Source organism: Adiantum capillus-veneris, chromosome 14 (assembly GCF_014529385.1).
Source record: "Adiantum capillus-veneris isolate H3 chromosome 14, ASM1452938v2, whole genome shotgun sequence".
In the NCBI taxonomy this organism is placed as follows: domain Eukaryota; kingdom Viridiplantae; phylum Streptophyta; class Polypodiopsida; order Polypodiales; family Pteridaceae; genus Adiantum; species Adiantum capillus-veneris.
In genome coordinates, this window is record NC_140944.1 from 24,788,633 (window position 1) to 24,814,288 (window position 25,656).

Below are 25,656 nucleotides of genomic sequence, written 5' to 3' on the forward strand. Positions count from 1 at the left end.
ATCCCTACAGTGGCCGGTCTGCTAGCTTAACCAATATTCTAGCTTTTTCTCCCCTGGCACTTCCCCACATTAATGATCAGTTTAATATGAGAAAATCATTTAGGAGAATTAGATATTGATTATTATGACATTACCTCTCTCTTGAGATCATAGTCGTCCTCGACTATGGTGTAGAGAAGATAAAGCATATTCATGAGTCCTTTTCTTAGCGGGTAGAGGAGCCCTATGTTACCCTACGACATCATTCCACAATGGATGACTAGTCCATTTGGCGCTTGAGAGCCTGAGGTTGCCGCAAGCATGTCTGCACATTAGTTCTATCACTCTTCCATAATAGAGTGACAAGCTCTACTTGGTGTTTGGGAGACGTCGTCTCCGCAAACTTGATCTAAGCATGCATACTACTTCATTTTTGTGCACAATAAAGAAAAGAGAGTCTTATAAGACAAAAAAAACTTTGTTTATTTTTAACATTTTGTACATTTGCTTACTCTTGGGAAGCATTGTAAGCATTGACAAGGCTTAGGTTATCCTTTAATTGTATGCCTTGCATCCATCTAGCATCTTCAAAAGGATAATTCTTAAACTTAATAAGATATCGTCGGATAGTCTTACCGCCTCTTAATACCTTGTCTTCATGTCGAAGAATGGACTCGGGCTGCAACACCTCCTCTTGGTCCTTGATCTCCGGTGGGTCTTCAATAGTTGGTTCTTGAGGTGGCTCTCCTTTGTAAGGCTTTAATAGGCTCACATGGAAAGCATTGTGTATGAGCCAATGATCGGGCAACTTGAGTTGATAGGCCATCTCATTGATTGGCCTAAGAATCTGGAAGGGACCATAGTACTTTTTTGCTAGTTTAGCATGGTACTTTTGGTGTCCCGTAGGATTCTTGCCCGTCATGTGCCTAAATCAAGCCTTGGGAAACTTTAATAAGACCCAATCATTTTCTTTAACGGTTTGGGCTCTTCTGTGCTTGTCAGCACAACAGCCTTTTTCCTTTGTTGTGAGATAGAGATAGCATCCTTAATCTTTTGAAAAGATTCTTGTAGGTCTCGGCTATACTCATCTGCAGATCTTCCCTTGTACCTTAAGTAGCAAGGGACTTTTTAATCTCCCCTCAATTACCTCGAAAGGTGCTTTTCCCGTGGAAGTATGTACAGTGTTATTGTAAGCATACTCCACTAGGGGTAAGTACTTCTCCCAGTGGGATCTTTGATCTACTTCCATTACATAGGATTTTAGTAGATCGAGAATGGTTAGGTTAGCTATTTCACTGTGGCCATCCGTTTGTGGATGATAGGCCGAAGAGAAGTTTAGCCTTGTCCCTAAATTCTCAAAGAGACCCTTCCAGAAATTACTGGTCATTCTAGGATCTCTATCTGACACTATGGACATTGGCAAGCCATGGTACTTGAAAATTTGTGAAATGAAGAGGGTTGCCATTTGATGGGCTTTGATAGTACTTAAGTGTGTAAGGAAGCCCTTGTGTCAAGTCCTTATGTTGAGATAATCGCCAGAGCTAGGCTCTCCATTTGTATGGTCTACTTATCTATCTATAACAATTGGATTTGGGCACACATATTCTCATTATCTCCTAAATCTCTTGACAATTCACAAATTGGTGCTCATTTTGGAATCTTCTAAAGCTTGCCGCAACAATTGGAAATGTCTACTTGTGGTAACACTTGTGTATTTTCCTTTGAGAGTTTTTGTTGATGATGGTGTTGAGCATTGGTGGTACTTTGTTGGTCTAGGTTGAAGTTGGATTGGAGATCCCTCACTAGAGTAACAAAATCATCAATTGGCTTGTGATTGTGTATGTGCGTGCGTCTATTTATGCTCAAGTGTTAGTGCCTTTGTGAGTTTGTTTCATGCATTGTCGCAGGTAAGCCTCTTCATTTGGTATGTTAGGATGTATGATGGGGATGATCGTACAAAGATGTGTGTAAGCTCAAGTGTGATGTTCATGTTCTGATATGTCCTAACTCATTCTAGTTAGGTGGTGCCCTTTGTCTTGGTTTTGTGTGGGTTTGGTTTGGTCTTTTGGCCATCCTTTTTTTTTTTGAGCGACATGGGAGCCTAGGTGGTGCTTAGAGGCCACTTCCTTCTTGCTTGCCCCAGACCGTCTCACTACAATCCTACAATCCTAAAGGCACTCAGCAAGTACGATTACTTCCAAGCTACCTCAACACAGCAAAAGACGACAATTTTAAGCTATGCGGTTTCTAAAAGAAAATGCAACTCTAGGCAAACCTAGAGGAAGTTAAAGGATAACTTCACAAGATGCTCATGTTTTTCCCTAGTTTAAGTCTCTTCGATCCCCGACAGTGGTGCCAAATGTGGGACGCATGTCTAACCTCACCATCCTATCTTATTGCAGTATTAGTGAGAACCACGATTAATTTGTCAATCCATGGGATGAAGTTGACTCGACTAGTGCATAGAGGCTACAAGAGGGTGTCAATCTCTCGAAAAACAACTAGCAACTCGCATCTAACTCAGGCTACACTCAAGTGACTGAAATCAACAAAAGCCAATCGCTCATCGGCAAACAAATCACATTCGTTATAGCATCAAATGACATCCAAACGTAACCAAACTTCTAGGACAAGTTTATAAGACCTAAGCACACATGCTTATGGTCTCAAACCCCACTTTAGATCAAGTTCCAAAATCGTGATTATTAACAGCAGCAGTGAATTTTTAACCTAGTCGTTTTCGAGCCAGAAGGCATCTAAATGCTTAGCAATGATGTCCTAATACCCCGTCTATGCTTAGGTTTTCACTTGAATCAATCCACTCTTGTCTTTGTGCACAGTTGCATTAGGGCCGCTGGTAATAACTTTGAACCACTTGACATCAAAGATAAAAATATCAAACTTTCTCAAGCTGATCTTCAAGATGTCTTGGATGTAGCCAAAGTATTCAAGCTGGATAGTCTCTATGTTCTCATCCCTGGCACTACTCCTACTTTCTTGGACGAAGCTTGCCCTAACACCACTGTCAAAAGTGACCCTTTGTTCATCGATCTGTTGCACTCTGAAGTGTTTCCATGTGACCACAAAGCTCCATGATTGTGATACTGCAGCCACAAAATTGAAACAGACTTAAAGTTATTGTTGGAGGCTCGCCATAGCATAGGCAATCTCCCACAAATCTATCAATCCGGAGAGAGAGAGCATGACCCGGCTAGGGCTTGGAGGCATCACACAAAGAATGTGCGAGAGCGTCATCGGATGCAAAGATTGAGAGGATTCAAGAGTGTGCATCCTCCAGTTCAATTAGAAATCATCCCAAATCAACTAATGCTAATCGCACATCAAGCATCAATTTCAAGCAATCATCTACACACATCAAGCAACAAAGTGAAACACACTAATCTTGGAATCTCTCAAGCACAATCATGCATTGACGATTAAGCACACAAGATCGCATTCAAGTCGGCCACCCCAACCATGCCCAGCATGGTGTCCAAATCAAGTCACACATAATCAAATTAAGCTCAAGGCTTCTTAAACCTACACACACACAAGCACACCATTAGAGGACAACTCTAATCCCTCAATCACGAGTACGCCCACTCCGCTTAATCGAGAGAGTTAGATAAGGACTCCACTAATCGGATAGCTTAGCATAAGTAAGAGTTAGATTAGAGAAGATCAACACTTCAAAACAATGAAGGAAAGTAGATAAACATGATTGACAACATAATGAAGACTAGATTAATTAAGAGAGGATTACACTAATTACATGTGATTAGCACTAGCCTTCTAAGCATGGGCATTAAGCTCAAAGGCTAGGCCATCAAGACCTCCTCTAGGGAGAGAGTTCTCAAAAGGACCACTCAAGAATGACCTCTCATTAAGCATAGGGCTCTTTTATAGTTTTGGGCCTCAAACCCTTCAACTATGGGATAAAGTGAGCTCTCTTGCCTAGACTCATACAACTTTGGAACTCCTAAATGAGCCCAAGCCCTATACAATGAGAAGTAAATACTGTGCACTATGGCACATCCACAACTTGGTGCATAAATGGTGTAGCCTGTGTTAGCCGCTGCTAACATTCCCCCCTTCCTAATTTGGCGCACGTCCTCGTGTGCCGGTGAAGCAAAACACGGTGACATGGTATAAAGCAAGTCCTTGGAAGAAATGTTAAGCTGCAAAACATAAGAACAAGTAATGAGCATCGAAGGCCACCAAGATTGAATATAACATGAAGCATAAATGAACAATCATGCAAAGTGATTTTTTGCTTCTAAAAGATGGGTCAATCATAGTAAAAAACTAGACAACATAAAGCAAAAAAATACTCAAACTATTGTGAAGATTAAACCACTTGAAATTTCAGTTTTATGCATGAAACACAAGCAATCAATTATGACCCTAGGCTAATGCAAGTTCATAAACCTACTAGCCTAAAAACTATGTGAACAATCTTAATAAATCATTCAAGTCTATCATGTCTATGGGCTATAAAAAAGCTCCTAATCTAATAGTACATTGTCAAAGCTTTTTGAAGCTCATGGAAGTTTTGATTTAGTCATTCATTGAAAAATTAAAGCACAATCGCAAGGCTACCACCCCAAGGCAAGTCTAGGTGCGACTCTCAGCTCCTTGAACCCTCAAGAAGGTGTTCCAAAAGCCTACTAGCTTACCAAGGCGATGGCTAACCCCTATCAACCCAGGGCATCGGTTTAGGGACTTGACCAAGCAAGCCAAGGTGATTCCCCTCGCCTACCAAGTGCCAATAAGGCGCTAGGCCTCTCTCAGACACAACATAACATAGAATTTTTATTTTCATGTGCCTTAGTAGCATTTTTGCTACTTTTTTGGACACTTCTTTGCTTCATGGTTCATTTTTTAGCACATTTTTATTGCTTCCTTTATGAGATATTTATGGCAATTGGACTAAAAAAGATTAAAGCCTAATCATAGCCCTAGGTCGTGACAAAAATGAATGGAATATTACGACTATCACTAAGAATCTAGGACTAGCAAGAAATGAACCTACATTAACTTAAGGTCAAGGCCAATTACCTATGATTTGCATTCATAAAACCTAATTTTTTTGTGAGTTAATTTTCACAAAGTAGGGTGTTGAAACTTTACGATGCCTAGCTTTCGAAAATGAAAAAAAACCATAGCTTTAGAAGCAAAATTTCACTTAAACCAAGCAATAGAATGGAGAGATGAACAAAGAGCCAAATCATGGAAGGATTACACCTATTCATGCTCTTTGAGCATCTGTGAGCAAGCATTCTTTGTGTAGAGAAGTCTCTTGATCCTTTTTATTTTCAAAAAGAAGCCTTTTGAAGCTAAGTGTAAACACAAGCTACAAAAGCCAATTATTGAAATCCAAAAGCACACAAAAAACATTAATGAAAACCTAAAGCTAGGGTCTTGTATACCCGAATTTGCCAAAGGGATAAAACCCAAGGGGAAAAAGTGCCTTTGGTTATGCACATGATGCTCTAAAGTAGCACATTTATGCATACGTATCAACCATGAGAGATAAAATGACCTTCTACATAAGCAAATTTTCCAATTTTTTCCATCTCTCATGCATTGTTCAAAAGTTGACTAAGTGTTAGCTCACTTGAAATATGGAACTTAAAACCAGTCAAGAGCTAAAACATAATGCAACTTTATAAAGTGAAGTGGCTCTTGAAAGCCAAATTTTACATTTTAAAGCTTTTCAAAAAGTTGGCTAACAACTAGCTCAATTGAAATTTTACATTTTTGAGTGCAATCTATGAGCTAGAGATGACTGCAACTTAATGAAATGAATGGCTCTTACTAGCCAAATTTGTACTTGAAAGCTCAAATGTTGGCTAAACACTAGCTCAAAATGAAAAATTTTCATTTTTAGACCAAGCAATGAGCTAGCATTACAACTTTAATCCACACATCTGGAATGGATCTAATTAGCCAAATTTTGCAATACATTGCAATGATGACCCCTTCTTGGATCATTTGGAATCACACACTTGCCACACTCCTTCACAGAAAATTCAAATCATTAGTGCTCTTTAGCTTTTGTACATCCAATCCAAGCACACTCTTGTCCATCAAAACAAGCGCAATTTTAATGCTTTTATATAATTTCTCATTCAATTCAAGCATTAAAAATGCACAAGCAATGTTAAGTTTAAGCACCACTCATCATCCACAGTGTTACTCGCACATGAAGCTCACATGTGCGAGTAAGAGCTCACATGCATTTCAAATAGAGCTTTCCATTTTAGTGCAATGATAATTTCAATCAAGCCAAGCACTAATCCACACACGAGCTAAATTTTTAGTGTAAGTAAGGCAATCACAAAATCATGGCTTTACTCAATGCCCACACGTTGCTCTTACATACAAATACGACATACATAGAAAAGAGAGACAAAAAGCATATGAGGACATAATTTTCATCTTTGCAAAGGCAATCTGCCAGATTTTTTATCATCGAGTAACTGTTGCCCAAGAGCTCCATCATTTAGTGCATAAAAGCATTTGGCGTTCACAATATGCACTAAAGGAGTCATAAGAATAGACAATTTAGTGCAATCTATGAAAAGAACCACAATCCATGACGTAATAGATGCACCAATATGTGCTCAATAGCAACTTTTTACATACGAAGCAAGAAGAGAGAGATAGAGTCAATGAATAATGCAGATGAGCATCTCACTCTCACACCAACTGTAGTACACACAAATGAATCCTCAAATTTATCATGCGTGGTCATTCAAGGCTAGCATACATACTCTCTAGTATGATCAACTCCGACCAGTGCGTGATAATGGTGGACTTTACAATGTACATAGCCAAACATTGCGGCTTCCCCTCGCTCAATCAATAAAAGCTCGTCCTCACTTCGATGAGGGTGTGTACCATCCCCTACCAGTCATTTGATTCATTTTTTCACTTTTTTTTATTATAAAGAATTTGGCTGCAGCTTTACGAGGTCTGGTGCCACGATGCCACTAGGTAAGGCGGTAGCCAGGTCTGTGGGAGCTGTGTATCATAAGTTGACGTGCTCGCTAAGATATCCTAAGCTGTGATAATCTGCGTGGAGCCGCCAGCCAGTAGGTGAGAGTGTTACAGGGTGCATAAAATGAGGCCAATGGGCGTGCCGCCACGTGAGCTCAGGTGGAGCCGGTGAGCCAAAGCAACAAAGTGAATGCATGAATTTAGGCTCGCCATGCAGGCCTGCCGGTAGTTGTGTGTGAGTGTTTGTGATGGCCTGCACTGCAGAGGTAAGCGGTCGCGGTGGAGGCAGTGGAAGGGATGATGATGCGCCAAAACGGCTTTGAGCAGATTGTGTGGGGTCGGCCCTGGTTTAGCAGCATCTTGCGACGTGCGTGTGTATTTGCCAAAAATGGCGGCCCAGTCGAGCGTGGTAGGGTCTGATGAGAGACGGGGTCATGCTCATAGGTCAGGGCCGGTTGAAAACAGGTGTATGAGTACGTGCTGTGAGCCAAGGCTGGACCCGAAAAAAGTGGTGTGTGTGTGCGTGAGTTGTACTCTGACCAGTGCTTTGAAAGCGGCAAAGCAGTGCATGCGTGTGGGGTCCAAAGACCAGGGGAAGTGGTGCAAGTGGAGAAGAGAGAGAGAGCTTGGGTGGGCCAGTAGAATCGAGCACAAGACGGCAGCCCTAATAGCAGCGAAAACAGCCCGTTTGGTGTGTTTTTTTGAATAAGCCAAGACTGGCAGCCGGGTGGGGTCGCTCCGAGTCAGCAGCACCTCAAAAAGTGTGTGTGTGTGTGTGTGTGTTTGTGTGAGCCTTAATCAACAGCGCGTGTGTGTGGCGATAATGCCAAACCGGCTCAGGCCAATTTGGGACAAGCATTTGGCGAGCCAGTAGGCGGGAGTGGGCTGCCAGCGAGGAAGCCAAAAAAGGCTAGCTTGGTGGGCCTTAAATTTTCCTTTTCAAATTTTGGTTGGGGCTCGATCCCATGGTCAACAACATGTAAAGCCTTTCGACAGAGAAGTGAGGTCGAGCCTGAGAAAATGGTGTCACTGCTTGTACGACTTAAAATCTTTTTCACAAAAATGATATTTGGACATGCAATTTAAGCCACACAATTTTTTGTTTTTATTTTTAAAGTGAATTACCACATCCGCTTAATAATTGGTTTGCTTCACGTTCAAATGGACACCGATTGTAATTAAAAATCCACGAGAACACTCTTTTGGCATCCAAACCTTCTCATTGGCAATTTAGGCATGCATATTAATCCATTTTCAATCGGTATTGCTTCAAATTCAAGAGCAAAAAATCCATTTTCAATGCACTTTTTACTAAATTGGGCAATGCTCATAAGCAAATCAATTAAGGTTGTCATCTCATTTGCACTACCAGACCAACCATTGCAACTTAAGTTGCTCTTATCCGCAGATATCGACATTTAGACAAACCCAATTGGCACAAAACATTAGTCAATTTAAGCCGGTTTTTAATCATTGCAAATTTAATTGCTCATATCCAATAGCCTTAATCGCTCAATCCGATTTATATTTGTCATTCATACGTGACTGTGGAAAACTAAAAGTACACCATATTTAATCAATTTAGCACATGTGGTAGTGGTATTGCACCTCAATCATCCCCAATTACGAACAAATTGAGTCATTCATATCAAAATCCCAAATTGATCAATTATGTACACACCAATCTTTAGATCTAATAATCATCATAATTGGTACTTGCTACCAATTATTCATCCCCAATTTAGGCATAATTGGCCATTAATTAGGCACACACACCTAAATTTAGGCCATCGATTTGTGCAAAAATTTCATTAAACACTCATGCATTTCATCAATTGCACACTTGATCACACATACATGAGTATATACATGCTAAATTAACTCAATTTTAATAAAAAATTGATCCAATTTTAACTCAATTTAGCATTGCACACACACAAAAATTAGGTGCACAAATCCAATTTTTTTGCTCAATTAGCAACGAAATTAGGCCAATTCCTAATGCTTGCACACACATTTCTTGCAAAATCATCAATCTACAAGCATTTAGGTGTTCAATTTGACCATAAATCTTCTCATCAAAGTTTTTTAAAATGGGCACACACATTCAAATCTTGCCCTAATTTTGGTAATTAGGCCTACTCCATGACCGGAATAGCCTCACATACACATCAATTTAGTGATTTCCACACACAATTTATGCAAAACTACCATTCCTCAAGCATCTAGGCATCCAATTTCATCAAATTAGGCATAAATTCCATCAATTAGGCACACACACCTAATTTTAGCAATGATTTAGCAACTCAATGGGATCAACTTAATCAATCAAAAATTAAACGGAGTAGGTCAATCCACTTACAATTGATTGCATCCTGGCTAATCCTTGCTCCACGCGACGATTCCATCATCCACACACATGTGTGCAACTCCGATTTGGTCCAAAATTGATCAAAAATTTGACCAAAATAACACTCAATCACATGAAGGCATAGATTAGCAATTAAGAGTGATGATCCTCCTCAATTAAGGGGATTTAGCATACATTCCAAATCAAAATTAGTGGTTAGGTTAGCACAATTAGCATGGAATTAGTACAATTAGCACGAAATTAGCATGAATGGGTGCAAAATTAGTGAAGGTTAGTGAAAAATTAGCAAAATCAAAAGAGAATTTAGGGGTTTTTGGGGTGAAATGACTCTATACACATCTAATTAAACCTAATTACACTACACAAAAATCAAATCCTACCTAATTAAAAGAAATCGGTAATCAAATTACTCTTATCTTTTGCAACCTCAACTCCACTAGCGTAGGCAACCCGTCCCCAGCAGCGGCGCCAATGTTGGAGGCTCGCCATAGCATAGGCAATCTCCCACAAATCTATCAATCCGGAGAGAGAGAGCATGACCCGGCTAGGGCTTGGAGGCATCACACAAAGAATGTGCGAGAGCGTCATCGGATGCAAAGATTGAGAGGATTCAAGAGTGTGCATCCTCCAATGCAATTAGAAATCATCCCAAATCAACTAATGCTAATCGCACATCAAACATCAATTTCAAGCAATCATCTACACACATCAAGCAACGAAGTGAAACACACTAATCTTGGAATCTCTCAAGCACAACTCTAATTACATGCATTGACGATTAAGCACACAAGATCGCATTCAAGTCGGCCACCCCAACCATGCCCATCATGGTGTCCAAATCAAGTCACACATAATCAAATTAAGCTCAAGGCTTCTTAAACCTACACACACACAAGCACACCATTAGAGGACAACTCTAATCCCTCAATCATGAGTACGCCCACTCCGCTTAATTGAGAGAGTTAGATAAGGACTCCACTAATCGGATAGCTTAGCATAAGTAAGAGTTAGATTAGAGAAGATCAACACTTCAAAACAATGAAGGAAAGTAGATAAACATGATTGACAACATAATGAAGACTAGATTAATTAAGAGAGGATTACACTAATTACATGTGATTAGCACTAGCCTTCTAAGCATGGGCATTAAGCTCAAAGGCTAGGCCATCAAAACCTCCTCTAGGGAGAGAGTTCTCAAAAGGACCACTCAAGAATGACCTCTCATTAAGCATAGGGCTCTTTTATAGTTTTGGGCCTCAAACCCTTCAACTATGGGATAAAGTGAGCTCTCTTGCCTAGACTCATACAACTTTGGAACTCCTAAATGAGCCCAAGCCCTATACAATGAGAAGTAAATACTGTGCACTATGGCACATCCACAACTTGGTGCATAAATGGTGTAGCCTGTGTTAGCCGCTGCTAACAGTTATCAAAGTAATGTTATCATGTGGAGCTCAAAAAGGAAGTTATGAAAATATACATGCCAATTGCAACCCCTTGACATCTCCTCTTCCTCTTCAGTAATCAACACTCCATTTCTCTTTGCCTCTGAGATTGTCACATCTAACCACCACCCAGTTGGAAAGTCGGGCAATTTTTGAAGATGATTTGGAAAAGGAAGGTTTCTAGTGGCACGGTTGCTCTTGAATTGTAGGTGATCTATCAAGCGTTGTTGCTTTTTCCCTTCGTACCTCTCTAGCCACTTTTGCATGATGTTTGAGTTGAGAAGGCAAAATATCATAACCTTTTCTCGCATTGTGATGTCCATCTTCCTAAGGATGCCTTGTCTCTACGACTCGTCCCCTGTCACCTTTATGTTGACCTCAGTAGTCCACATTTAGGGCATTTTTGAATCAATTGAGACCAATAATTCATTGATGAGGACAAGAGAATCTTGTATAAGCCATCCTTCGACCATGCTACCCTCGGGGCAAGCCCTTTGACAAACGAACCCCTTTAAAGTCTTCATAAATCTCTTCAAAAAGAACATCCACCTGCTATGGACTACCCTAGCAACTGCAAATTCATCGATCACATGCACAAGTACATGCATTTGGATGGTAAAAATGTTTGTTGGAAAGTACATCTCCACCATGCACACTGCTTCAATAGCATTTAAGCGTGCTGCATCGATGCTATCTTCTCTTATCTCTTTTGAATCGATCCAACGTACAAAGTCACTGATTTTGTAGATTGTTCTTCTAATGTCATCTATCAAACAATCATTTATGGCAATTGGTAAGATAAACTGTAAAAATTTGTGTCAATTGTGGGACTTAAGACCATTGAGATTGTCATCTCTTGTAAAAGCCGTTTTCAAACATTGCATGCACCGAGTAGGAGTCTTAAGTGAAGATATAGTCTTCTTCACTTGTTGCTCTTCTGCATCACTCACAACGCATGGTCCTTTTGGTATAGCAAACTTCCCATTGGGTTTAAGTCAAGGCTACATCTCTGGCATTCGACCCACAGCCTGCATGTCATCTCTTTGGGCCTTGCTCTCCCTTTTTCCAGTGTTGGTTTTCCATATGATCTCCCCCACATTCTTGAAGATGTGCATTGGGTCGAGCAAATGATTAATCAGCAGGTCACTCCAGTACGGGAGTTCATGGAAAATAGAAAGTCTTTTCATTCCAGGTGGCATCCAATATCTCCTCTCCAGCCACATGTTTTTCCAATCGCTCGCTTTCAGTGGATGGATGTCATGTTTGCATATGTTTGGTCCATGTAGCTCATGTCCTTTGGGCAAAAATCTACCATGCTTCTCATAAACTATCTTGCTCAAATGCTCAGAGTGGCGGAAGCCAAGTCGAGGACCACATTTTGGATATACATGATTGCTCGAGTAACTCAAGCTTGAAACATCACAAAATTAAAATATAACAGCATTGGCATAACCAGGAATAACATGTGTGTAATGGTTTCAAAGGCACTTACCTGAGCACTCACCGAAGGCTGGCCAATCGTGCATGGTCCACGTGAGAACGCCTTGCACATGTACATTCTGTTGTCTGATTGATTGGGACATATCAACCACATCGACTCCTGTCCATAACATTTGGAGCTCTTCTATAAGTAGTGCCAGATAGACGTCCATGTGGGTGAAATGTTGCAAGTGTCACGGAACATAAATGCTTCAAGCCGTTTAGACCAGCTTGAGGAGTCAATGCAGCCTAAATAGAAATTGCCAGTGAAGAAGGAGTTGATTCAAAATATGTTGAGTACTAATTTGACACAAAGAAACAGAAGGGAATATTTAACAATGTTGAACAGGGTTCCAAATCTTTTCATCACTTCATATCAAGAAATAAGGGGTTTTGTTGGAGATCATGTGAAGATTGAACTAATTGAAGGGGTTGTTAACTGAGTCAACATCAGTTGACAGAAGCTTCTAAAGACCGAAGACGTACGAATGTACATCAATGATGAATACAAAGAAGCAGTAAACATTGGAGCTACACATTTTCCACATTTTTCCAAAATGGTCATGTTTTGTAAATTCTTGATTTATATCAAGCCATTGTAATATTTTTAATGTGTTATGGGCTCAATGGGAGTTCCAAGATGCAAAGAACGACTCAATTAGTGTGCCCAGGTAGCAGATTCAGTAAGTGGTGGAGTCCTAAAGGCCTTGGGCCCCTGGACATTGCATATTTTTATCATAGGTATATAAGGCAGTGTGTAAAAGAAATTAGGGTTCTCAAGCTCATTTGTTGAGAGCACTCTTTGGTGAGAGCTCTTGAGGTGTGTGGCTATGGAGTCCTTGAGATTCTCCTTGCTCATGTGACTTGGTTAACACTAATCAATGCTTAATTATCTTTCACTATGCCTTTCTCATGTGTCTTATGATTGCCAATGATGCTTTGATTAGCTAGATCCTAACTAATTAGTGGTTAATCCCTCTCTAATCTTGTGTGATTGCCCTCTTTTGCTTGTGTGTGCATGTAGGTTTTATTGGAGTGTGGTGCTCGATAGATCTATGTGTGTGTGCTTGCGATTAGTGTGTTGCATGATAGGATTAGTGTTGTGTGCGTCTTGCAATCGTTAGTGTGTGTGATTGGGTTGATTGAAGGTGAAGGGAAGTGGATGTGGAGATGGCCAACCATTGTGGCTTAGCTCCTCCATAGGCCGAGAAGCTCATCTCATAGAGTCACCATTCGTGTTGCCATGATTAGCTCACTAATCATGTGAGTGTTTCCATGCCATAGTCGGGTAGCTCATCCCTCCAGATTAATAATTTTGTTGGTCATTGGAGCTATGCAACGATAAAACCCCCCAACATTTGGCATTACTGCCGGGGACAATGGCCTACGCTAGGGTAATTGTGGCATAATCGAATGTGTTTCCTACTAATTTCACTTGTGTGTTTATGGTTTTGTGGATGTTGGATGTGTGTGCATGAAGCAATGTGTGCATTATTTCCTGATTTGTCACCGTATCTTGTTGATTGTGTGTTTACACACTCTAATTTCACACTAACCCCTTGCTAATTTCACTAATTTTTGCTAACTTACACACTAATTTTCTATGAAGGATTGGAGCTTTCAACCGTTCAATCGATCTTCAATGGAAAGGTAATCAAGGTGGTATTTTCAACCTCCCTAGAATCTAAAGATGTGTAGAATTGTGTAGAGACTCCACCATAATGCAATGTAATGTCAATGCTATGTCGTTGCAATGCAATGTTGATGCTAAGAAATTTTTCGATTGTTCGTTTTCATGCCGTCGTAATGCCGAAATTTTTCAGATTTGGTGGCATATGAAATTGATAAGTTCAATTGCTAATTGATGAACGTGCATTGCTAATTGTGTGCCTAGTTGATCTAATTGCATGCTTGAATGGTCAATTGCAAGTGTGTGTGCACTAAAATCAAGTGTGTGCATTCTAATTGAGTGTGTGTATGCCTAATTTTAAGTGTGTGCACTATTTTGCCCTTGTTTATGCACCTAAAAATCAATGTGTGCTTAATGATTTTTCAATTGTGATGATTGATTTGTGTTGTGGTCATACCCAACAAGAGAGTTGTGAAATCACATTGCAATTTTGACAAGATTAACCCTTTTGTGTGCGCACCTAAAGATTGGTAAAAATTACCAATTATTAGTGTGTGTGCGCCTAAAAAGTGCTTAATGTGCATGATTAATTCAATTTTTGATTGCATATTTGATGTGTGTAATGGTTAATTGTTGCATTTTTGAGCTTAAAACAGGTATTTACACACTCCAAATGTGTCAATTTTGACCTAATTTTGTCGCTAATTTTGCCGATTTAATTGCTTAGTTTAGATTTTATTGATCATATTATTTGGCAATTGTATTGATGTGCTTTTTGTGATTTTATTTGACTGCACTAATCCCCTATGTGTGGAAAATTTTCAAAAAAAACATGTGTATTTTTTGGATAATTTTTAAAACTTTTCGATAAATTTTACGCTAATTTTTGTATAATTCCATAAAAATTTGATATCTTGCAATCTTTGGGAGCTGTTTTGAATGTGTGATTACGGATTGATTTCGAACGCATTTGGACTTTTGTTTGCCAAATGTTGAGCGATTTGCTATTTTCGAGGGCCGGGTTGATGATTTTGTTGAATTTGACATTTGCGATAAAAATTGCTATTGGTGTGCTTATGCGGTCAAAATGTTGAATTGTGATTGTCGATGATTTTTTAAGATTTTTAAAAAATTTTGGGAATTTTTTGGCAATTTTTGGGATTTTCGGATGATTTTTTGTGTTCTCGGGTGATTTTCGGCCTACTTTTGGCACTTTAAGACGTTCGAAAATAAAAATAAAACGAATTTTGAGCTTCGATGCGGACCAATGGGATTTTTCGAACCTTGGCGTGCGGTCTGGTATGGTGTCGATATTTGTGGCAAACTCGATGGTGATTTTTGATTTTTTGCAGGCTCGCGTTGCCACCCCGAAAAGTGTTGACTCTCTCTCTCTTGCTCCCTTGTCACTTCCTCCTACGCACCAATTGTAGCACGCCACGTCAGCAACGACAAATATCTCTCTCTCTTTCTATCTCGTATTGCACGCCAAGTCACTGTCATTCTCTCTCTCTCGTCCCCCTCGTCAGTACGGTTGAACGTCGTCAACCATCACACACACACACACACACACACACACACATGCGTGAACGCACCCCTACACACACAATTCATTAAGCTACAAGAAGACAAAAAAAAAAGGACCTCTCTTTCTCTCTTTCCTCAACGGCTGTTGCTGAGCCTTGTCTTTTTGCTTTTTTTTGTGTCATTGACTTTTTTATTTATTTCATTTTGTTTCTTTTCAATTTCATTTCATTCCCTTTAAATTTCATTTCATTTCAATTCAATTTCATTTTCTTTTCTCTCACTTTCATTTCATTTATTTGTATATTAGTCAAAAATAAAAACAAAAAGAAAATACAAAAAAACACCAAACCTTTAAATATCACAAAAAACAATAAAAATTCCAAAAATCCAATAAAAATTTACAAAAATAGAGAAACTCATAAATAATTCACAAAAAATAAAAAAACTCTTAGAAAATTCATTTTAAAAAAAAACAGATAAATCACAAAAACTGTAAAACAATTCATAAAAAGTAAAAAAGAAATCAGTAAAAAATCATAAACTGCTAGGAAAAATTCTAATAAATAATAAAAATTTCATAAGACCTTGAAAAAATTCCATAAAAATTACGAAACTCCCAAAAAAATTCTTTAAAAATAAAAACTTTTTCAAAAAAATTATTTAAAAATCATAAAAATATGAAAAAAAATTAGAAAATTTAAAATTTCACAAAAAACAATAAAAAGAAAAAGAAAGTCGTCGAAACCACTGGGAAAATCACAAACCACAATGCGATCCTAATCAGCAAAAAAACGGTCAAGAAAAGCGAGCAAAAAGACCAAGTCGAAGCTGTGAGCGATAGACAATTTTTTAAATTATCAAAATCAAGCATTGCAAATTAGCTTCCAGTTGGACGAACAGGGACAGAAATCACGGTGGATAATCAACTCTTGTGAGTCTGAAGAGCAATCAACTGCAAAAGTGCTTTGCCACAAGCAGTTTTATCAAGCCAAAGAAACATAAATTATGCTAATCAGCACCAGAATCTGCTAGGAGACAGTTTTTGAAGATTAAGCCAGCATGGACTCAAGTCGAGCCGAGAATTCAAGTACAACCGAGCAAGCTCGTAGCAGTGGCAACACAGATACAATTGCAACAGAGCAAATTTTATAGCCATAGATACTTGATGAGCAGCAAAGGCAGCACATGAGCCAAGATCCTATTGATCAAAGTAAATCCAGATTTAGAGAACTCCCATATGTTCACAAACTTCAGTGGAGCCAGGTATTGCAAGCTCAAAGATGAAGTGCAGATAGAAGTTCAAAAAATTAACCCAAGTGTTTATCCAGAAATCTGCACAAGCCAGCAAAACATACAGTTGGTGCATATGCAATCAAGGTCATTGTACATGGATTACAGTGGTCAGATCTATAGTCGAGAGCCAGAATTGCAAGATCCAACAGATCAGTCAATTGGAGCCAATCTAATTGGAGAACCAAATCAAAGATAGTACCAAGGTAAAGACGGAGCAATCTACAGCTTGATGCTTAGTGTTTTAAAAGAAGATGCCGACAACTTGGCAAGCACAGAAATAGAAGCTTCTCAGCAAGATCTTGACATGACAAAGACAATTGGAATACCACTAGTCATGGCATATTGCTCAGATTGGGATGAAAAGGTGGACATTATTATGAAGATTGTCCAAGAAATCCAGACAACAGGGACATATCAATTGCCAAGCAAGGTACATAGAAAATTGAAAATGCGAATCTTGATGTAAGTGCATTTAACTTGTCACTTTTATTGCAATTGGATGATTCTGCATTACCGTTAGAAGCACCAGTAAAAGCATTGCAAGTTCAAAATCAGCATAAAGATGCACAGGCACCTGAAAAGCTTAAAGTTGATTCTTTGAACAACAAATTCTTGCATAAATTTGGTCAAGGTGTCGAGATATCACCGAAAATTAAAAAGACTGTTAGGTTTGCAAATGATTTTGCATCCACTGCCACAAGTGTGCAATCATTCACGAGTCTAAGGGACACATCAAATAGAATGATGTTAGCTTTGTATGATACACATAATTCATATGCACACTATGTAGACCAAAAAGGGAAACTGTACAAAAAGGATCAACCAGTGTTTGAACGGCCCATATACCAGCTCATAGAAGTGCATCCAGTGATAGATCAGAAAGGAATGTTCATTTTAGAGGAAAGAATCTATTATAGCCCATCCTCTGTAGAGCTGAAGGATATTAATCGGGTGAACCTAGAAATCTGTTTAGAGCCAAACTCTCCTCCATCTAAAATCAAGCTTCGATGTTGTGACCAAACGAGCATATGCTTTGATCAAAACAGTCGTAGATATAGACGAGAGTCTAGCATCTATGATGCATTGGGTCCTGAAACCACAGAATCTCATATCATAGGAGACCCATGGGATAGACAATATCAGGGCAAAGATAATGCTATCTATAGCTTGACTTGGGGAATAATTTGTCATGTTTCACGAAGATACATAGAAAACTATGCAGAAGGTTTACAGATGCCAAACATCAATAGTGCTACCCAAAGTGTGCCTTCACAGTCCCAAAAGGTGAGACTAAACCAGATTCAAATATTTTTGAACTCTTACAATGAAGCTACACTAGTTAGAAGCCCTAGAGCCTTTAACCAACATACCCCTTCAAGGCAGAAACCATTGAAAGATCATATGATCGTTGGAAGTTTCCAATTGACCCAAGTTCCCTTAGAATCTGCAAACAAATGCCTCTATGAAGATCATCAAGGACAGAAGTTCAGTTGATCTCCACAAGTCAAAGTCAAAAGCTGACAAATCCAATAGTGTTCAAATAGTTACATGTGACCAAGCTTGGATATGCATATCAAGATGCAAATGGCAATGTATACCAACAGGTTCATGACCTTGTACAAACCCATACAGATGGCCCGACTGAAGTCAAAGACTATCTGAAGATGATGCGTAGCCTCAAGCTGCCAGAATAGGTGATAGAAAATTCAAAATCAATGAAAGCTAAAGTCCAAAAAGCTATGCAAAGGTCACCACCAAGATCTCCTCCGAAGAGACAGATTCTGCCAGAAAGTAGAGTGGATCTATTAAGATCAAAAGTTACCCAAATGCAGGGGGATAATGCTCATCAATTGCAAACAAAAAGTGCAGTATCACAGTCATACGAGTCAACATCGATTGAAGCAGGTGGTCAAAGCAAAGAAAATGCGGATAAAGCTCAACCAAAGGACACTGCCACAACAGAATCAATCAATACAGAAAGAAATCCTAAGATGATCAAGTGCAACATTGTTGGTCAGAATGAAGAAAAACTCTCAAGTGAAGTAATGCTAGATTTTCAACTAGAGAACCTCATGTCCTTTTGCACTTGGAAAAGATGTGGCCAACCACAGCTGGAAGATGCTCCTGCATTTGTGAGCATATCAGGAGACAAACGAGAAAATTGTTGGGGAATCATCTCCACTACCATGGAAGTAAGTTCACAGATCATCATAGCTCAATTTCATGTGATCACAACAAAAGATATGCCAGACGACATCATAATGGGAATGCCAATGGCCCAAAAGTTGTTAGAGATACAGAATGTAAACAAGATGCAGTCTTTAGAGACAACAAAGAACGGAGACCAACAATGGCCACCCGCGAACGACAGCACAAAGTCCTCAAACACAATTAAAATGGAAGATCTTATTGAAGATGGTTCATCTCCATCAATCAGAACTTCAGAATAGCTTAAAGACAATCATGCAATAGCAATTGCAGATCAAACAGAGCAAAGAGCAACCACAAAAGCTATTGAGCAGAGAATGCCACCAAAGCCAGAAGTTAAGAAGAGTGAGGTTGCAGACAACCAAGAAGCAATAGGAAGTCCAAAGATCCAGACATTGCCAGGTGAATCAGCTGATGTAAGTCAGATTGGAAAACAAAATCTCAAGCCACCCTCCATAGAGACATAGTTAGATCAAGATGAGACCATGGCAAAAGCAGGACAAAGATCTTCAATAGAAACAACAAAAAGAATAGCTATAGTTCTCAGCAACACAAAAGGAGCAAGTGTCAAATGCAATGCTCTACTGGATAACGAAGAAAATTGCAATATGGTTGCAGACAACATCCAGAGCAGATTACTGACGGCAATCCAGGTAAGAGAAAAGACATGGGTAAGGCTACAAATCAAGAAGAAATGGTTGCTACCCTTAGCATCCAAGATCATAAAGAGCAGGTGAAGTTTCAAGTAAAGCCTTCAAAAGAAATGTTTGTAGATGTCATCCTTGGACATCAGTGGTTAGAACAACACAAGGCCTACAAAGAAGATACAATGCTAATACTCTCTTCTCCAAGAGGAAGAAAACAATATTTACAGGTACCGTTAAGGCTAGATTCAGATTTACAGAAGTCACAATTGTAGACAAAGGTAAAACAAAAGTGGACCTTCCACCGATTATCAAAGAAGGTGTAGCATCATATGCTTCTACATCAAAGAACCCTCATGGATCACCTTCTACAAGTAAGTCAGGCTTTCAAAACTTCAAGTCAAGTGCTGACCCAACTGAAACCTCTAAGGAGACACCCAGAAAAACAAAGATATTTTAGCCAAAGTACGCAAAAGATAGTCAAGCAAATGTTTGTTCCGAGCAGTTTAGTCAAAGTCAATGATCCATTTTGGATTAAAGACATGAAATCAACACAAAAAAGACAAACACATGGGATGGATAGCATCACAATGGAGCTTAAAAGAACAGGAGTACTATAGAGGTAACAAACAAATATGGGTACCAAAACCACATGTTAGAGCATATGAAGTAACATCAAGACCCTCCCCAGAAAGAAGGCCCACAAGGTATCAACCTCGACAATATCCTAGGATACCTAAGAAGTAGGTATACAACAGGACAACATCAAAAGGTGTTGAAGTCTACCACAACTCTCAAGAGGATACAGAACAAAGAAGGATCTCAAAGAATCTTCCTCTTGGACAAGGATTCTACACAGGTTATACAAAGATTTGGCTACCAATCAACCACAAGCCAACTACATCTACACCAAACCTACATGAAGATCTCAAGAGCTCAACAAGACCTAGAGCAAAGCAAAGTCAAAAATGGAGATACAAAGGTCATCAAGAGATTTGGATTCCTAAGTCTTCCAATGCTCCTGGTGAAAGCCAAATGTCGACAGTGAACAAAGGCATACACCAACATCAAAGACTCCTATCAACATGTCTAATTGGAGAATCAAACAAATAATGGAGTCTTCATAGTCAAAGAAGGACCATCCAACCAACATGAATGCAGATTCAAAGAAGATAAAACAGGTATGGCAAAAGAAACCTTCAATGCCAACTTGGTCCAAGCTTACTTTTAGTTGAAGAAGTGTTTGTAGTAAACACAAGAATGTAAAAAATCAAGCCGCCACGGTGCAAAAAACACTTGTTGGCATAGTCAGAGTTGGGCTGTTGAGCCATAAAATGAGCAAAGTATTATATCCAAAGCTTCAAGTCATATTAAACTCTGTGCTAAGAGTCGTAGTTATTAAGCTTATGCTCAAGCTGGAAGAGTTGAGCATATTTAAGTCGTGTCTTTCATGCTAGATGAGATGAGCATAAGAGTCAAAGTCTATTAACTTACAAATCGTGGAGTGTTGTAGAGTCCAACACTCACGCACAGTGCATCATATCCTCGTCAACGAAAATCATTCTTAAAGGGGTGCCAACTTGCAAAGCCATGACATATGCTTTTTCTAGCTACATCATCTTTTTGAAGAACCCCTCAAAATCCTTCTTGCACAACATATTGTTTCCCATGCATTTCTGTGTATGCATAAATAAGATGTCCCATTATTGGACATATGCATGACACACTCTTTTTGCTACCACCTATGCACCTTGAGTGGACTAAAAACAGGTAAATCAATGTTCCATCATGCTACCCTTTTTTATTTGCTGCCTTTTTAATTCCATATCTATCAACAAATAATCTCTTGAGTACTTTATTAATATTTCCCATGATAATGAGTACTCCAATAATGCGCGTAACCCAAAGGTACTTTTTTTCCACTGGGTTTTTTCCCTTTGGTCATCCAAGTATTAGACCCTAATTTAGAACCTCATCATTCTACTTCCCTTGTACATACTTTTCATAAAAAAACAGCATCCTCATCATTATGCTATAACAACGGACAAATGCAACATCGTCTGTCACATCAGACATATTTGGACCAATCAAGATGCTGCAGCAAATTGAACCACATCAACAAATTCAATGACAAATAAAGACGATCAGCCCATCAACAACCAATCAAAAACCTTCCACAACCTCCACAGACACTTTTCAAAAGTGCCCGAGGACGGGCACTAAAATCGGAAGGGAGGAATGTTAACTAAGTCAACGTCAGTTAACAGAAGCTGCTAAAGACCGAAGACGTACAAATGCACATCGAGGATGAATACAAAGAAGCAGTAAAGATTGGAGTTACACATTTTTCACATTTTTCCAAAATGGTCATGTATTATAAATTCTCGATTTATTTAAGCCATTGTAATATTTTTAATGTGTTACGGGCTCAATGGGAGTTCCAAGCTATAAAGAACAGGTCAGTTAGTGTGCCGAGATAGCAGACTTGGGTGCCCGGACATTGCATATTTTTACCCTAGGTATATAAGGCAGTGTATTAGGTTTCTTAAGCTCATTTGTTGAGAGCACTCTTTGGTGAGAGCTCTTGAGGTGTGTAGCTATGGAGTCCTTGAGCTTCTCCTTGCTCATGTGACTTGGTTAACACTAATCAATGCTTAATTCTCTTGCTTAATTCTCTTTCACTATGCCTCTCTCATGCTTCTTATGATTGCTAATGATGCTTTGATTTGCTAGATCTTAACTAATTTATGGTTAATCCCTCTCTAATCTTGTGTGATTGCCCTCTTTTGATTGTGTGTGCATGTAGGTTTGATTGGAGTGTGGTGCTTGATAGATCTATGTGTGTGTGCTTGCGATTAGTGTGTTGCATGATAGGATTAGTTTTGTGTGTGTCATGCAATCTTTAGTGTGTGTGAGTGGATTGATTGGAGGTGAAGGGAAGTGGATGTGGAGATGGCCAACCATTGTGGCTTAGCTCCTCCATAGGCCAAGAACCTCACCTCATAGAGTCACCATTTGTGTTGCCATGATTAGCTCACTACTCGTGTGAGTGTTTCCATGCCCTAGTCGGGTAGCTCATCCCTCCGGATTGATAATTTTGTTGGTCATTGGAGCTATGCAACGATAGAAGCCCCCAATAGGGGCAAAGCCAATAAGGCAAAAATTAAGATGGATGGGTAAAGAGCAAATGAATGCTTTAAAGGAAGAAGTGGATAAGCTTTTGGATGCAGGGTTCATTGTGTCAGTTGATAATGCTAAATAATGGGTGAGCCCTATAGTGGTCACTCCAAAGAAAGATGGGCATTGGAGAGTTTGTGTTGATTATAAGCCATTAAATGCAGTGACCAAGAAAGATCCTTACCCTTTACCTTTCATTGATCAACTTGTAGATGCAGTGGCTGGCTTTGAAAGATATAGTGCCTCTGATGGTTATTCATGATATTTTCAGCTTATCCTTGCTCTTGAAGATAAAAAAAAGACTACTTTTATCACGCCATGGGGTTGTTTCTACTTTTGCTACTGCCTTCCTTTTGTGTTAACACCTGGGCCTAGAGATTTTGAAAGAAAAGTGGTTTGGGTCCTTACCCCGTTCCTTGTAAAGTTTGTCAAAGGATTTATAGATGATTCCTGTGTATACAATTTAAGGAAGGAGCATGTTTAAAAGCTTAAATGACTTTTGCAAGGTATGATGAATGCGGGCGTCAGTTGAACCGTAAGAAGTGTCATTTGGTGCAGCCAAGAGTGAAGCTTCTTGGACATGTGATTTCAAAAAATGGGATAGAAGCAGATCCAGAGAAAGTGGAAGCTTTGTTATTGCTATCATCTCCAAAGGATACCAAGCAGTTGGCCACTTTCATACAAAAGGGTAAATATATGTCTCGTTTCATACCTTTGGCATCACAATTATTGTATTTATTGCAGCAAGAAGTTAAGAATGATCCTTTGGAGTGGACACATGATTGTGAAGATGTTTTTGACAGAGTCAAAGAAGTTTTGAGTATACTAGCCATTATGCAAGCTCCTGACTGGGAAAAGGAGTTTTTTGTTAACCCATCAGTGGGAGATGATGCCACTGGGCCCATGTTATTGCAAAGGGGAAAGGAATCTTAGTATATGAAGCATGTTCATTATGCTAGCAGAGTGAAGACTCCTCATGAAAGAGATTACTCTGAAATTGAATTGGTGATGACCAGTATGGTTTATTCTTGTAGGAGTTCAGGCATTCTGTTGCAAAAGTTGTTCACTTTTCTTACTAGTTGTTCATTGCTTCCTCAGTTGTTCAATAATTTGAATATATAAAAAATAGTGATGAAATGGATTATTGAACTTCAAGAGTTTCAGTTCACCTTTTTAGTAGAAGAGACTACTGGGGCTACCGTGGTAGATTTACTCACTTATAAAGAAACTCCTGTTTTGGTTAAGGAATGGGTGGTGCGAAAGAAGGAAGTCAAGACTCTTGCCATATCTGATGCCTCACTGTTATATTTTGATGGTTCTTATCAAAGAAGTCATGATGCGGCTTCGAGAGGCATCATCATTTATGATGCACAGGAAACAAGGTCTGAAACTTGATGCAAAAAGTAACAATGAAGCAGAGTACATGGCTCTTCAAGGTGGTTTGCACATCTCTTTGCAATTGGGAATTAGACGCTTACAGATCAAAGGAGATGCCTTGCTGGCTGTGAAGCAAGAATTGGGAGTATGGAAGAATAAGAATCCTAAACTGAAAAATTTATGATTTAAGGTGAAATTATTACTCAAAAAGTTTGAAGCATGGAGTTTGCAGCATATTGAGAGGTCTCAAAATGAAGAAGCTCATGAAAGATACTTCGCCGAGCAAAAGCAACAATTCTGTGTGGGATTACCTGAAATAATGACTGAGTATGTCAACTCCCAATGGCCTTGTTCTAAAAGAAAAGTGAAATTTTCCTACAAGAGATTCAATATTTAGGTCACATTATCTCCAAAGATGGCACCCGTATGGATCCTACAAAGTTAGAGGTAATAAAAGGATGCCCTAATCCAAGAAATCTACGGGACGTACGAAGCTTTATAGCTATGTGTGCATACTATCGATGCTTCATAGAAAAATTCTCGCTAATAGGCAGGCCCATTACATGACTTAACGAAAAAGAACTTTAAGTATTCATGGACTGCAAAAGTGCAAGAAGCTTTTGGGAAGCTTAAAGAGAAGCTTATCTCTCAACTTGTGCTCACACTACTAGATCTCTCAAAGCCATTTGAGGTCCAATGTGATTCTTGTGGTGATTGCCTTGGAGCTATTTTGCTTCAAGAAGGGCATGCTATAGAATATGAGAGTGAAAGACTCAACTTCGATAAGCGAGTGTTTGGAAAATACGAGAAAGAGCTACTAGCTATTCTATATGCCCTAGACACGTGGAAACACTATCTCTTGGGGACTCCATTCATCCTACTAATGGATCACAAGCCTCAAGAACTTCATGATGCAAATCAAGCTCTCCTACAAACAAATGAGGTAGGAAAATTTTCTTTCGTAATTTAAATTTCATATTGCTCACATTGTTGGCAAGCACAATCAAGTGGTTGATGTGATTTCACAACGGCCAAGGGTAGATGTGGTGTCTATAGAAACTCACAATGATCTATCTTTTATGATAGATGAGTATGCTATTGACCGAGAGTTTAAGTACATAAATACAGCCTTTGCATTAGGGAAGAGAAAAGAACCATTCACCTTGGAGAATGGTTATCTTCCAAACGGCAATAGGCTATGTGTTACTCACCCATACAATAAGAAAGTCATGTATGAATCCCATACTTCTCATTATGCGGGCAAATAAGGATTCCATAATCTTCTCTTTGAGGAGTAAAAATGTATTTTTGTTGGCCTACCATGAAAAGTAAACATACCATGAAAATTATGTTGGTCGACGGTACTGCATGAGAATTTGAGTCCGTTTATTGCGTTTTACATTGGTTGTCCTTGTGTGAGACAACCCACGTGTCCTTTTGGAGTTACCATGTGGCGTTTGACATCGATCACCGTTGCAATCAGCATCTCCATCTCTAGAAAGGAGAAATATATAGATCTTGCCTTTG

The 25,656-nt window shown here is 39.2% G+C and overlaps 1 protein-coding gene across 1 annotated transcript in view; it reads left to right on the plus strand.

Annotated features, from left to right (window-relative positions):
* The window catches only part of LOC147442103 (uncharacterized), a 47,913-nt gene extending 24,086 nt beyond the window's left edge, over positions 1–23,827 (plus strand). Inside the window, exons 3-4 of the mRNA XM_086528402.1 lie at positions 13,886–23,440; positions 23,556–23,827. Coding sequence (XP_086384528.1) covers positions 18,439–19,173 — 735 coding nt within the window. The 5' untranslated portion in view covers positions 13,886–18,438 and the 3' untranslated portion in view covers positions 19,174–23,440; positions 23,556–23,827. The remainder of the gene's footprint in view (positions 1–13,885; positions 23,441–23,555) is intronic.
* The last annotated feature ends 1,829 nt before the right edge of the window (positions 23,828–25,656 follow it).